General features: G+C 35.9%; 2 protein-coding genes across 2 annotated transcripts; one reads left to right on the top strand and one right to left on the bottom strand.

Moving 5' to 3' along the window:
• Window positions 1–10,469: 10,469 nt before the first annotated feature.
• On the top strand, window positions 10,470–11,468 carry LOC136412653 (pyruvate dehydrogenase E1 component subunit beta-like). Its single transcript, XM_066395792.1, has one exon. It carries the CDS (start codon window positions 10,470–10,472, stop codon window positions 11,466–11,468), a length of 999 nt encoding a protein of 332 aa, XP_066251889.1.
• A 3,101-nt stretch (window positions 11,469–14,569) lies between these two features.
• On the bottom strand, window positions 14,570–15,973 carry LOC136412523 (malonyl-CoA decarboxylase, mitochondrial-like). Its single transcript, XM_066395597.1, has one exon. The coding sequence runs from the start codon at window positions 15,971–15,973 to the stop codon at window positions 14,570–14,572; it is 1,404 nt and encodes a 467-aa protein (XP_066251694.1).
• Window positions 15,974–16,183: the final 210 nt, after the last annotated feature.

Below are 16,183 nucleotides of genomic sequence, written 5' to 3'. Positions count from 1 at the left end.
GTTCCTTCAGTATTCGACAGGATAGGGCAAACGGCAGCTTCTATGTATCTTGAGCCGCTAGTAGAGCCAAAATTCCACGAGGATTCATATGGTTATAGACCGAATAAATCTGCACTGGATGCGGTAGATACAGCACGCAAGAGATGCTGGAGGTACGATTGGACGATAGATCTTGATATATCTGGATTTTTCGACAATCTGGATCACGAATTAGTTTTGCAAGCTATCAAGAAATATACAAACTGCAAATGGGTCATACTGTATGTTGAGAGGTGGATGAAAGCCCCTATTCAACAAGCAGATGGCACTAGGGAAGTGAGGAATAAGGGAGTTCCGCAAGGAGGTTCTGTAAGCCCAATCATTTCTAACATATTTATGCATCATGCGTTTGATATGTGGATGAGGCAAAACTACCCCACAATACCATTTGAAAGGTATGTTGATGATGCAATAGTGCACTGCAAAACTAAGAGACAGGCAGACTTTATGAGAGTAAAGATTGAAGAAAGATTGGCTGAGTATAAGCTAAAGTTGCATCCCGAAAAGACACGGATAGTGTACTGTAAGAATAGCAACAGGAAGAATACATTTCCTATACAAAGCTTTGATTTTCTAGGATATACCTTTAGACCTAGAGGAGCAAAGAGCAAAATAGGAGAATATTTTGTTGGATTTCTACCTGCAATTAGCAATAAGGCCAAGAAAAAGATCACTCAAACCATAAGGTCATGGAAAATACATAGATTTACAGGAAAGAAGTTGGAGGAAATATCAAAGGAAGTAAATCCAATAGTCAGAGGCTGGTGTCAGTATTATGGCAGGTTTTACCAAACGGAGATGTATAAACTTCTTAATAATGTAGAGCGGCATCTAGAAAAGTGGGTAAGTAAGAAATATCTGATTGGAAAAAGACTAGCAAGGAAACTTCTAGGAAAAATGAGAACAGAAAATCCGAATACTTTTTACCACTGGAGGTTGGTATGGTAATCAAAGTACTGAATAATGGGAGCTGTGTGAATCGAGAGGTTCATGCACAGTTCTGTGAGGGGCTGGGGGGGAAGTTCCACTGGTCTACTCGACCCAGATAATCAGATGTGTGTATTGCGCAGTTACGTGCGGCAGCGCAGAAATCTCACTGAAAGTGCATCTACGCATATTCTACGTATGCAGAAGGCATTAATTCAAATGAATATACAATTACACAAGGTTATTAGTCATATTACTGGGATAACTGGTATGAAAATCATTGAAGCTATAATTGAAGGCGAAAGAGATTCTGAAAAATTAGCAGAATTCAGGGACGTGCGAATGAAAAATGATCAGTCTACTATTGCAAAAGCGTTAGCTGGTGACTATAGAGAAGAACACTTATTCACGCTAAAGCAAGAATTTGAACTATATAATATTTATCAAGAAAAAATAGCAGAATGTGATAGAAATATTGAAGCCTATTATAAAACGTTTGAAACAAAGTCTTGTGAAAGCAAACAGCTAAGTAAGCAAAAGAATAAAAATAGCAAAAGTAAGCCAAGCTTTGCTTTGTATGAGGAACTGCACCGAATCACTGGTATGGATTTCACTAAAATTCCTGGATTTGATGTATTAAGTATACAAACCATAATTTCAGAAGTTGGTATAAACCACAGTAAATGGCCAACAGAAAAGCACTTTTCGTCGTGGTTGGGACTCAGTCCTGCTAATAAAGTTACAGGGGAAAAAGTGTTTAATACAAGAACACGTAAAGTCATTAACCGTGCTGCAAATGCTTTGCGAATAGCTGCTCATTCTGTAGGAAAGAGTAAAAGTGCGTTGGGTGCATACTACAGAAGATTGAAAAAACGACTAGGAGCACCAAAAGCAATAACAGCTACTGCAAGAAAAATGGCATGCATATTTTATAGTATGCTCAAATACGGACAGGAATATGTAGAAAAAGGAATGGAATACTATGAAACACGCTATAAAGATAGAATTGTAAAAAATTTGATCAAAAAAGCGAGCGAATTTGGCTACATATTAGTTCAACAAGAAGAGTTAGTTGAGTGAGTTTCTTAGGAGCGTCGAACAAGAAAAAAATCTTGTTAAACCGGAAAGAAACTATTTCTTCACTTCCATAGCAATTTTTATATATAATTTATCAAGAAGTACTTCTGCAGTTATAACCGACTGATCAATGGTGCTTAAGTGCCCGTTTAGGAGCGTGGTTTTGGAGGAACGGTTAAACCACTGATGGAGTCTATTATGACTACCTCGATTAGAAGATTGTATAATCTAACCGTCCCAAGCTTAAGTGCTTCTCCATTATAAGTTATAGTAGGATAATTACCATGATAAAGGCAAAAAGTAAACTAGAAATAGTGAATCCTGATACAGCAGGAATTGATATCGGCTCAGCTGTACATTATGTATGTGTACCTGAAGGAAGAGATGAACAACGTGTCAAAAAATTTGGATGCTTTACAGTTGATCTTCATAACTTAGCAGGGTGGTTAAAGAAATGTAAAGTTAGAACAGTAGCTATGGAATCAACAGGAGTATATTGGATTCCTTTGTTTCAAATACTTGAGTCATATGGATTTGAGGTAAAATTGGTAAATGCACGATATATTAAGAACGTGCCTGGTAGAAAATCCGACGTTCAAGACTGTCAATGGTTACAACAATTACACAGCTATGGATTACTCCATGGGTCGTTTAGACCTGATGATCAAATGTGTGTGTTGCGTAATTACGTTAGGCAACGTAGCAACCTGATTGAAAGTGCATCCACACATATTCTACGTATGCAAAAAGCGTTAATTCAAATGAACGTTCAATTACACAAAGTCATAAGTGATATTACTGGAGTGACCGGTATGCAAATTATCAAAGCAATAATTGAAGGTGAAAGGAATCCTGAAAAATTATCAGAATTGAGAGATGTACGGATAAGAAATGATAGATCTACCATGGCAAAAGCGCTAAAAGGCGACTACAGAAAGGAACTCTTATTTGTGTTAAAGCAAGAATTTGAATTGTATAATATTTATCAGGAAAAAATAGCAGAATGCGACAAAAGCATCGAACAATATTACAAAACATTTGAAACAAAATCTGACGAGAATAAGCGATGCAGCAAAATAAAGAATAGGTTTTCAAAAAACAGACCAGACTTTCCTTTACACGAAGAACTGTATAGAGTAACCGGTATTGATTTTACTAAAGTTCCTGGGCTTGATGTGCTAACTATACAAACAATTATCTCAGAAGTTGGTTTGAACCACGATAAATGGCCATCAGAGAAGCACTTTACTTCTTGGTTGGGGCTAAGTCCTGCTAATAAAGTTACAGGGGAAAAAGTATTTGGGACGAGAACTCGCAAAGTTATTGCTCGTGCTGCAAATGCTTTTAGGATGGCTGCCCAGTGTGTGTCAAGAAGCAACGGTGGGATTGGTGCATATTGCAGAAGGTTAAAAAAACGACTAGGAGCACCGAAAGCGATTACCGCTACGGCTAGGAAATTGGCGTGCATTTTTTATAGTATGCTAAAGTATGGACAGGAATATGTAGAGAAGGGCATTGATTACTATGAAAAGTTATATAAGGAAAAAATAGTGAAGACTCTAAGCAAGAAAGCTAGTGAATTTGGTTATGTCTTGATTAAAAAAGAGCTACTAGCAGAAAGAGTTTCTTAGAAGGATGAATAGAAAACCTAAGTTGATCTAGAACAGTTCTTAGTGACGGAACATGGGATGACCTAAGGAACGCGAGTTCTATGGTTACGGAGTCATCGTAGTAGTCGTGAAGTAGAGTGAGGAGGGGCGACCTTCTTCATTTAGACAACAATATGCAGATGAAACTACGGAAGAAGACTTAAGGAAAATAGCAGAAAAAGCACCAATAATAAAGTTAGCCTACGATGAATTAGACAGGTTTAGCTGGAATGAAAAAGATTTAGTAGCATATGAAGAAAGAATAATGGATCTGCGGAAAGAAGAAGGCATCCTCGCTCAAAAACTTGATGATGCTACTGAAAAATGTAGAGAAGAAGGCATCCTAATCGGACATGAAAAAGGTAGAAAAGAAAGGGAAATTGAAGTCGCAAAGAATCTACTTAAAGCAGGAGTTTCCATTGATATAATAGCTCAAACTACTGGTCTTACAGTTGATGAAGTTAAAGACTTAAGCTGATTCTATCTTTGGATGTTTAGATGAACATCTTTGTACTAGATGAAAACCCAGAGATTGCGGCAAAAATGTTATGTGATAAGCATATAGTAAAAATGCCATTAGAAACTGCTCAGTTATTAAGTAATGTTTTTTCAATAGCATTAAAAGCGCCAAATCCTTTTGTCAGTACCACAGATCAGAATATAGCAGTTCCATATAAACTCACTCACAGCAATCATCCTTGTTCTTTATGGGCTAGGCAATCGAAAGGGAACTTTCATTGGCTGATAAAGTATGGAAAAGAGTTGTGTACAGAGTATACTTGGCGATACAAAAGAATGCATAAATCAGAGAAAGTAATAGATTGGTGTGATAGTAATAAGGATTTACTCATTTTTCGATCAACTGATATGCAAGCTTTTATACAAGCACTACCCGATCGGTATAAATGTAGTAGTCCTATAAAAGCTTATAGGGAGTATTACCTACAGGAAAAGATGAGATTCGCTAAGTGGGAAAATGGAAGAGAAGCACCAGGTTGGATAGTAGGAAATCCTGCTACACATTTTTTCCACATCTTTTCTTGATAAGGACACAAGGTTTACGATATCCAAGGGCTAGCAGCAGTAATACGCACACGTGCAAGATTATTGGTAACCGTTCACGGAGATAAGGTGGTTTACAAAGTAAATATAAAAGTGTAAAGAAATAGGAAGCTAAATATGGAATGGGTAAATGACAACTGTGCTGCAAAAGGAGATTGTAGCAGAAAACGGTAATCTCAAGGAAGAAATAAAAGCGCTGATTACAGAAAATGATAGCCTGAAAGCAAAAATAATTGAATTAGAAGACAAATTGGGCTTAAATTCACAAAATTCATCGCTGCCACCATCACGAGATATATATCGTAAGAAAGGAAAAAAGAAGAGTGATAAAAACCCAGGAGGTCAGCCAGGACATAAGGCGCATAAGCGTGAATTAATGGCTGCAGACGAGGTAGTGAGCTGCACAATTGGTAAGATTTGTATGTGTGGAAGTAAGGTTGTTTTAGAAGATGAAATTGTTCATCAAAAGGTAGAATTACCAGAAATTAAGCCAATTGTAACTGAGTACAGGTTGCAAAGGGGACGTTGTAGAGTATGTAATAAAAGAACTACAGCAAATTTACCTGAAGGTGTTACAAGAGATCTATTGGGAGCAAATGCCAAAGCAATCATAAGCAGCCTTAGTGGCTTTTTTATTAACTCAAAAAGAGAAGTACAACAGATTTTAAGCAGTATATTTAACCTCACTTGGTTTAGTCTCAAATACTGAACGCAGGGTATCGAAGAAGTGTGCATCTGAATATGAGAAAATGAAGGAAGAGTTGCAAGAAAGCAAGTATTTGCATATAGATGAAACAGATCAAGGGAAAAGAGGCTGGGGTTGGGTAATAACAAATAAAACATTGACACTTTTGAAGCTTCGTGGTAAGAAGGTATTAAAAGGGTTATTGCCAGAATATGATGGCATAGTTGTAAGCGATAGATACGCTGCATACAATTACTTTAATCGTGAAAGTAGACAGATATGTTGGGCACATTTGGCAAGAGATTTGCCCATAGTAAAAATGTTGAAGTGAGCAAAATTGGCCAAGCACTAAAATCGCTCAGCAATAAGGTGTTTGTAGTAGATAAGGCAAAAAAACAAAATTTGATAGATAATTTGAGATTTTATCGACTGATGCGAAAAATTCGGAAAAGGGTAAAACATTTTCTGCGTAAAATGACGAGGGTTGTAAATAGCACTCAAGCTTCGAGAATGGCCGCTAAGATGTTACGGTCTGAGGATATGATGTGGAAGTTTTTAAGAAAACCTGAAGTGATAGAAACAACCAACAACCTTGCAGAACGGCAAATTAGACGGTACGTAATTTATCGTCAAAACGGGAGTGTTAAATAAACTGTGTCAAACCGCATTTTTAGTTCAACTCAATTTTCAATCTATTAGGAAAGAAAATGTCGAGCTGAGACATAGTTAATGCCCAATTAGGCAAAGCCATAGTCCAATTTTGCTCTGCCTTTTTTATAGCACAATACACTTGTTTATACAAGCTGGTAAATGAGCCCTTAGTTTTAGTAAATTTTCTAATCTGTCTATGCAGTCCCTCAATAGGATTGGTAGTATAAATTAGCCTCCTGACTGGGCCAGAATACTTGAAATAGCCGGATCCAATTATTCTGCCAGGATTTTATGACTAGTGGATATTTTTCTCTCCATTTTTCTTCCAACTCAAGCAGATAATTTTCAGCTATTTCTCTACTTGAAGCCTGATATACTTTTTTTAAATCACTCATGAAAATCTTTACATCTTTGCTAGATACATATTTCAGAGAATTGCGTATCTGATGCACCACACATAGCTGTACCTCCGCATTAGGAAACACACTGTTTATGGCTGTAGGAAAGCTTTTTAGCCCATCAACACAGGCAATTAGAATATCTTCTACTCCTCTTTCTTTTAGATCATTTAGTACTCCCAACCAGAAGTTAGCTCCTTCACTTTCAGCCAACTAATACTTCTTTTCTGCCATTTTGGTCTATGCCCAATATATTGTACATACATTTACTTACACAATGTCCGTCCTCTTTGACCTTAAAAAACCATGAACACTATCGGATATACAGATTGCAGCGGACGACTGCGCCATTCATTGATTATCGGTAGCAATTTGTCGGTAATACTTGATATCTCTGCTGCAGATATTTTGTGATCATAAATTTCCTCAACATGTGACGCTATATCTCTATAGCCCATACCACTGGCAAATGTGCTCAAAATCTTCGTTTCAAGCTCTGGTTTGTTTGCCTTTTTTTGACTATTTGGGGTTCAAAGCTTCCTTCTCTATCTCTTGGTGTTAATAGCTCAAATGAGCCTGCACTTGTACGTAAAGTTTTTGCATTCCTCCCATTTCTTCGGTTATTTTCTTCGCTTTCAGCCAATAAGTGGTTTTCTATTTCACCCTCTAGACTCGCCTCCAGCAACCTTTTTATAAACGGTGTTAACGCTCCGTCCCTTCCTGTCAGCGGCCTTCCTTCTCGTATAGACGACAGGATATTTGTTTCTAATTCTTTATAATCTACCAATCCGGTAGTTCTGTTTACTATTTTTTGACTCATGTCAAACCTCCATTTTTTTATATCAATTTATTACTTTTTTTTCGGTTTGACACAGTTTATTTAACACTCCCATTTTCTTACCCTTGCTTCTTAACTTGACGCGTATGGTCTGGATAACAAGGTCTTCTTTCTATACTCCATATAGGAGCAGAAAGTGCCCCAGAAAAAGTACCAACCTGCCCCTACCCACTCTGAGAAGTTATTATCTTCTCTTGCTTTCAACCAAGCAATACTTATTCATACCATCTGGGTAAGGTCATTTAGCTTTCCTTAATATTAGCTATAATTCTGATCATATCTTTTAAGTGTGTAAGATAGTACTGAACGCTCAATCTAACTTATCATTGCACTCTTTATCAAAGCAAGTGCAAGCGTACAAACTGAATTTAGATTTTTCATCTACTAGATATGAACCATCTTGATTTTGAAATCTTATTTTAGTCTCCACGTTAATATGATTTACACTGTTATTCCTCTCATCAAGTAAATATCTTTTTTTTTATCAAATTTTAATTTATAGCAGTCAATTAACTGATCATATTTTACTGAAGCTTGTATCATTAAAAAGTCATAATACAATTGTTGAGCATAATGGTATTTTTCACATCTATTACCATAGCAACTAGAATAAGTATATTCTGGATCAATTGTATAATTAAACTGAATTGTTGCTATATTTTTATCATTCTGCACGGATACTGCTTGATTTTCTTGGGTTAATTTTGAAAATTGAATTTTACCTTGCCCTAAAGTGTCAATTTTTATTTCTATGAAAATGTTTTTAGTATCTGGAACTTTTGCCCATGTCATAGCTCCACCATTTTGTTCGACTATATCGGATATCTTTATTACCAAGTCTTTATAAATTTGAGCTAATGTTACTGTCTTCATTTCTTCTTGGTTGTAATATTGCTGAAAGTTATCTATTTCCACAGGTATAACATATAATCTGATTTTATAAGATATTCTACCGGGATTAAAATATCGTAAATCTTAGGCGTTATAAACAAAATTTACAGGAAAAATAAGATGATACTACTCAAAAAGGCAAACAAGACGGTATTTTTCTGGCATAAGTTAGCGTTCAGCTTTACCTTTCCTTGCAAGACATTTTAGAGCTATTATGTCTTACTTCTTGAAGATACAAGTTAGCGTTTTTAACCCGAATTCTGGATTGGAGATTAAAAAAACAAGAATATCAATAGCTTATTGTTTTAGCATTTACGATAAAGCAGTAAGCATTTTAAGATTAGTTACTAATTTAGTAAAATTCAAGACTTTCAATAATTTACCTAAAATCTAATCCAGAATTCGGGTTAATAATAAAATCTTGTTTTTTGAAAATGAATTTGGTAAACTTTAAAGATGTATGTGACAATATGGTGATATATTGTTTTTAGTATTTAATAAATTAAAGTACGTACTTGATAATTTTTCTGAACGCTCTAATCAAGCTAAAATAGGTAAGCTAGATAAAATTATTCTTAGTTTAAAATTGGTATAAGGTATTAAGATGAAAAAAATTGAAATTTCAGAATTACTAAAAAGAATTTCAATCTGTTTACTATGCGTGGCAACTATTGTCTCTATCGCTTTTTTGTTTGCCTATATGCATACAATGTTGCTTAGTAAAGGGTATGAGTTAGCTGCACATTATGTTAGTGAAGCTATGCCTTGTGTGTTACTTGTCGTTTTCTTTTTTATTGCTTGGTTTATATATGATCAAATATTCAGCAAACTAAAGGAAGTAGAGCTGCCTATATCGATAGAATTAGCTGATTCAGATGATAAAAGAATAACATTTGCTGATGCTATAATTGATGACTCCTTAAAACAACAGTTGCAGATGATTTGCTGTGACCAAATGACAGAAGAAATGCGCAAGCTGTTTGGAAATAAAAGTATTAATTCACTAAGAGGTTACATATTACATGGCCCTCCTGGAAATGGTAAAACACTTATCGCTCGTGCAATTGCAGGTGAATCAAATATGAATTTCATAAGCATCTCAGGTCCTGAACTTATTGGAGTATATATTGGTCATGGTGCACATGCTGTACGCGAGCTTTTTAAAATAGCAAAAAAATATTCTCCTTGTATAGTCTTTATAGATGAAATAGAAGCAGTTGCTCAAAAAAGAAGTACCGCTAATAACTCAGCTTACCATTGTCGAGAGAGTTTAACACAGTTATTAACTGAAATAGATGGATTTAAGAGCAGAAAAGATATAATAGTAATTGGTGCAACTAACCTTATCGGTGGTATAGATCCAGCACTTATTAGACCTGGACGTTTAGGTCAGAAGGTTTATGTCCCTAATCCAAACATAGAAGTGAGACAAAGGATATTGGAACTTTATATGCGAAGTACAAAAACTGATGAAAAGCTAAACCTCCAAGACATTGCAGACAAGACTGAAGGCTATTCTGGGGCTGAATTAGAGCAATTAGTGAATGAAGCAAAAATTCGCGCTGGTACGCAAAGACGGCTTAGAGTGAGTGAGGAAGATTTCAGTTACGCGCTTCACAAGTTAAGTCCAGAACAAGAAAGAGATAGAATAAAGTTAGTTTCAAACGCGAAGACACAGACAGAAGAAACTTCTTTTATACGGTAAACATAAAAATTGAAATTATAGAAGTGTAGCTGAGCCAACCTTCGTTATTCTTATTATTACCCACAAATAAAGACATGGTATTGCATTTACTCAAATAATTTAATTTTATTAACCTGAAAGCTTATTGGATTAAAATTATTAAATTAAGAGTTATAATTTTAGCAACTAAAAGCTGTAAATTGCACCATATAAACAGTTATTTCAAGCAAAAGTTATACTGACCTTAGCCAGAAAAAGTGGTGGAAAAGTTAGGAATGTTTTTTACAAAAAAAGACAGTATCAATAAAAAGGATTTTATTCTATTTGAAATATAAAATTATCATGTATTTTTCTGTTATTCCCAAGTGAATTATTATTAACTTAGCAGTATATATTATTAAAAACACAAGCAATACAATCATTTTTAACAACCAAAACCAGCAAGCGTGAGAAGATTTTTTTTTGGAATGAGTTGGTCATGATGTTTGTAAAACTTAATTTGTACACTTTACTTACCCCCAGTAATTCTGATATAGTTACTTTAGTTAAAGTCTATAAAAGTTTATAAATGGCAACCTTAAGTGTAAGAGAAGCTTTATGCACAGCAATTAGAGAAGAAATGCAAAACGACTCTGATGTGCTTATCATGGGTGAAGAAGTTGCAGAGTATGATGGTGCTTATAAAGTAACGAAAGGATTACTGAAAGAGTTTGGAGAAAACAGAGTAGTTGATACGCCTATTACCGAACATGGATTTGCTGGCCTTGCTGTTGGAGCGGCATTTGCTGGATTAAAGCCAATAGTCGAGTTTATGACTTTTAATTTTTCTATGCAAGCTATTGACCAAATTGTGAATTCCGCAGCAAAAACAAATTATATGTCAGGCGGACAACTTGGATGCCCTATAGTATTTCGTGGACCAAATGGCGCTGCAGCAAGAGTTACTGCACAACATTCTCAATGCTTTGCAGCTTGGTATTCGCATATACCGGGGTTAAAAGTAATAGCACCCTATTTTGCCTCAGATTGCAGAGGTCTGCTTAAAGCTGCAATTCGTGACCCTAATCCGGTAATATTTCTAGAAAACGAAATAGCTTATGGACATGAGCATGAAGTTTCTGACTCTGAGCTATCAAACAAAGATTATCTACTTGAGATAGGCAAAGCTGCTGTTATACGGGAAGGAAAGGATGTAACTATCACTGCTTTTTCATTAAAATTAATGGATGCCTTAAATGCAGCAGATTTACTTTCGAGTGAAGGTATAGAAGCTGAAGTTATTGACCTCAGAACCTTAAGACCACTTGACACTCAAACTGTTATTAACTCTATTCAGAAGACTAATAGGTTAGTTAGTGTAGAAGAAGGATGGCCATTTGCAGGAATAGGAGCAGAGCTGTCAGCCGTTGTTATGGAACAAGGATTTGACTACCTTGATGCTCCAGTTATACGTGTAACTGGCAAGGACATCCCCTTACCTTACGCTGCAAATCTAGAAAAAAAAGCATTACCGCAAGTGGAAGATATAGTTGAAGCCGTGCATCAGGTCTGTTTTAGAAAAAAATAGTTCCTTTTTGTGTCTCCTGTTCCGCATTGGTCCATCAAAGAAGTATTTCCAGTGCCGCCTATACCACCCATTACTTTTATGACGATAGTTTTAGCACCGAAAAATACAGCACAAAATATACCGAGTGCAAAAAGAGCTGGCCATGGCATTCTACCAAATATCGCAAGCAAAGCTGCACCTATTATCACTACGGTCATAAGCGGTCCGCCTATTCCCCAAACATAGCCAATAATGTTACATATCACTTGAGCAGTTGTATCAGTATTAGTGTCAGCGGCAGCACTCCCAACATGAGAAAAAGAAATAAATAATACTATAAAAAGAATATTAAAAACTTTCCTAGGGTTCATCTCTATACCTTAAATTTAGATATTGCAATTATACCTAAAATACTATAATTTTTAGTAAAACTAGCATAAAGATTGAATAACAAACAGTGCCACAAAAGTAGTTGACACACAACTGCACAAATATTGTAATATAGACATAGTAAACGATATTATTCCAGTGCTTGACGCTGGAATCCAGACTTTAATTGTTATATTTATAAATAAGTCTGGTAAGAATAAACGTTCATCTCAAATGCAGTATTTTTGTTGAAATAGCTCAACTGGATCCCAGTGTCAAGCACTGGGATGACAGCAGTCCTACGTCATACCGCGATTTATTCGCGGTATCTCATCAGCTAACAAGTAGCGGGATAACGGTTGTCGTTTAGCCATAAACATTAAGAAATTTACCAAATGAAAAAAAGGCAAAAGAAGCCTCGTGGTGGTTGGCTATTTACTATGTACTAAAATATCGGCGTTTTTTTATTCTAAAACGCTTGATTAAGAGCGATTTAGCTGCTTTTAACTTGCAACTAACCTACACCGCAAGTGTTTAAGAAATTTACTAAGCAGGAAAAAAGGCAAAGAAACCCCGTAGTAGCTAGCATTCAAATTCTCCCTTGTCAATTTGACGTTTTTTGCTGTCTTAAACGCTTTGTAAGCGCGTTTCGGCTTATATAGGTAAAAACCTAAAAATTTTTAAAGACATGCGATGCACGTAGTGCGAAAAATTAAACATGAGACGCCAAATACCCTAAGTTTTTTGTCATTAACCTGCACAGATTGCGAAGATAAATAAATAGCTTCAGTTTCATGATAAGGGGGTTGGCAGAGTTTGTCAAGTAAGTTTTTTCGTTTCTAACGGTTGTTGCCAAAAACTATACAAGAAGTCTTTTAAGATCAATCACTTATCTTCAAGGCTTGAATAAAAGCATTCTGTGGAATATTTACGTTCCCTATAGAATGTAACCTTTTTTTACCCTTCTTTTGCTTTTCAAGTAGTTTCATTCTTCGCGTTACATCTCCACCATAGAGTTTAGCTGTTACATCTTTTCTGTATGGGTTAATCGTTCCTCTGGCAATAATTTTTCCGCCCACTGCCGCTTGAATCGCGATTTTATATTGCTGACGTGGTATTAAATCCTTCAAGCGTGCGCATATTTCACGCCCCCTTTTTTCTGCTCTGCTTTTGTGAGCGATACAAGCCAGTGCATCTACGGGCTCTCCATTAATTAAAAAGCTTAATTTATCTATTTGGCTTACCAGATAGCTGGAAATTTCCCAATCCAAACTTGCATATCCTTTGGAAATTGATTTTAATCGATCATAAAAGTCAAAAACAACTTCAGACAGTGGTAATTTATATCTTAACAATGCTGTTGTTGTGTTACCAATGTAAGATAAATCCTCCTGTTCTCCCCTCCTTTCTTCACATAGAGATAGAATCTCTCCCAAGTATTGGTCAGGGACCATTATGGTTGCGGTAATCCATGGTTCTTCCACAATTTCAATTTTCGTTGGATCTGGCATATCACTTGGGTTATGAATATTCAAAATTTCACCACTTCGTGTTGTAACCCTATATATAACACTCGGTGCAGTTGCTGTTAGGTCTAAATCAAATTCTCTCTCGAGCCTTTCTTGAATAACTTCAAGATGCAACATTCCCAAAAAACCACAACGAAATCCATAGCCTAGTGCATTTGAAGTTTCAGCTTCGAAGGTAAAACTTGCATCATTTAAATGTAACTTCTCTAGAGCTTCCCTTAGATATTTAAAATCATCCGTTTTGTGAGGGAAAATGCTACAAAATACCACAGGATGCACTTCTTTAAATCCAGGAAGTGCTTCACTACAAGGTCTCTTTTCCTCAGTGATAGTGTCCCCTACCTTGCAGTCTGCTACTTCCTTCATTGAAGCAGTTATAAAACCAACTTCACCCGCTGAAAGCTCACTCGTCATAACTTTTTTAGGGGTGAAAATACCGATATTATCTATCTGGTATGTAGCATTATTAGACATCATAACAATTCTCATGCCTTTTTTTAGCACTCCATTTTTAACTCGCACTAAAATTACCACTCCTAAGTAAGTGTCATACCAACTATCAACTAAAATTGCTTGCAGTGGAGCATTTACATCACCTTGAGGAGCTGGAAGTTTTGCCACTATTGCTTCAAGTACATCTTTTATTCCAAGTCCAGTTTTTGCTGATATTAAAACTGACTCACTTGCGTCAATACCGATTATTTCCTCAACCTGGAGTTTTACCCCTTCTGGATCTGCAGCAGGAAGATCAACTTTATTGAGCACAACTATTATTTCATGATTGTTGTCAATAGCTTTATATACATTTGCAAGGGTTTGTGCTTCAACGCCCTGGCTACTATCCACCACTAAAAGTGAACCTTCGCACGCTGCTAAGCTTCGACTTACCTCGTAAGAAAAGTCAACGTGACCTGGGGTGTCCATGAGATTTAGGCAATATTGATTACCGTCGTTTGCCGTATAATTAAGTTTTACCGTCTGTGCTTTAATTGTAATGCCACGTTCACGCTCTATATCCATTGAATCGAGTATTTGATTGATCATTTCTCTTGCTTCAAGGCCGTTACATTCCTCTATTAAACGGTCAGCAAGCGTTGACTTACCGTGGTCTATATGCGCTATTATTGCAAAATTTCTTATGTTGTTCATTTATGGCTATTTTACTTAAGTAGAACCATTTTACATTTTAAGTGTTGTGAGGGCAATCCTTTATTAAGAGACTATTTACTCCTTCAACATAGACGACACTTTTTTCGAGCAGGAAATCATTTTATTAACCATATAGTTTTCATGATTATTATCTATTTTAGGCAACTCATATAGATAATTTACCATCATCCCGGCTGACTGACTAATACCCTTTTCAGAAGTATCCGCCATCCAGTTTAATTGTTTTATCGATGCACCATTGCTTAAATGAAAATGCGCCACCGGGTCATAAGCACCGCCACTATTGTTCTTAACTTTTAGTAAATAGTATGCACATAGTTTAAGCATGCATTGTTTAGTTTCATTTGTACATCCAACGTTAGTTTTTAATTGCTCTATACTTTCTAAAATTTCTGCACTAGATTGTTTTATGTTTAGTTTGCCCAATAAAGTGACATCTTGGTTTAGATTGTTTTTTAGCCATTTCGTAAAGCCAGGTATTGGAGAAAGAGTTGCATATGTTTTTATACTTTTAAACTCCTGTGATAGCTTTTCTACAACCCTTTTGATCAAAAAATTACCAAGGCTGATTCCAGATAACCCTGCTTGAGTACTTGATATTGAATAGAATATAGCAGTGCTCGCACTACTTGGATCATTTGAAGGTACCGACTCATCTAAAAGGTGTTGAATGCTATCTGCAATCTTATCCACCAATGCAACCTCTACAAAAATTAGAGGTTCGTTTGGTATCTTGTAATGAAAAAAAGCAAAACAGAGACGATCAGAGTCTAGTCTGTTTTTTAGGTCGCCCCAAGAGGAAATTTTATGCACAGCTTCATATTTTATAAGTTTTTCTAGCAATGATGCAGGTGAATCCCAGGTGATTTGACGAAGATCAAGTAGATCAACATCAACCCAAGTATAGAGTATATTTTTTAATTCGTTCTCTAGTGGATTCAAGCTTCTATATTGGTTCTTTAGCTTAAGCACGTCAGAACGCATATCAACAATAAACTTAAGGCCTTCTGGTAAAGAAATAAATTGCTTTAATATTTTAGAACGCGGTGATTCAAGAATTTTTATTAAATCCTGTTCAAATTTATAGTTTAACTCGGGATCTTGATTTTTCTTATACTCTTTAATTTTCTCATCTATTTCCACTTTATTCGGATTAAATTTTTCTGCCAGGGTTTGTAGAAATTTTATTTTACCTTTCTCTGATAAGCTCAAGTACAGATTACCAAGAGATACAGCGTTCTTACGTGCTGAAACCTCTCCTCCCTTTGGATTTAAGCACTCGTTCATCTTCAAGACTAAACTATCGATATCGCGACTGTTGCTTAAATCAGGACTGATGTTACCAATCCACGATCTTACAGCATCTGCCACTCCACCTAGTATTTTAAAAAAGCTTCTTACCGCCTTTTTGTCTTCAACTTTCACTATATCAGTTTTTACCAATGATTCTTTTGTCATAGATTCCCTTTATTATACATGGCTAATGCAAATCAGGGTCATACCGCCGCGGTATCTCTAGATCTCGCTAACAAGCAGCGGGATAACGAATTTGTCGTTTATCAAATCGTCGGTAAACCCAAGTTATTTTAGCTACATATAGCTTAAGTTAAAGGAAAATTTTAGCTACATAGCAGGCACTATTACTGAATTATTAATAATTCAGTAATA

This window comes from Euwallacea similis, chromosome 12 (assembly GCF_039881205.1).
Source record: "Euwallacea similis isolate ESF13 chromosome 12, ESF131.1, whole genome shotgun sequence".
In the NCBI taxonomy this organism is placed as follows: domain Eukaryota; kingdom Metazoa; phylum Arthropoda; class Insecta; order Coleoptera; family Curculionidae; genus Euwallacea; species Euwallacea similis.
The sequence above is the reverse complement of the archived record's forward strand: the minus strand, read 5'-3'. Positions and strand labels throughout refer to the sequence as shown.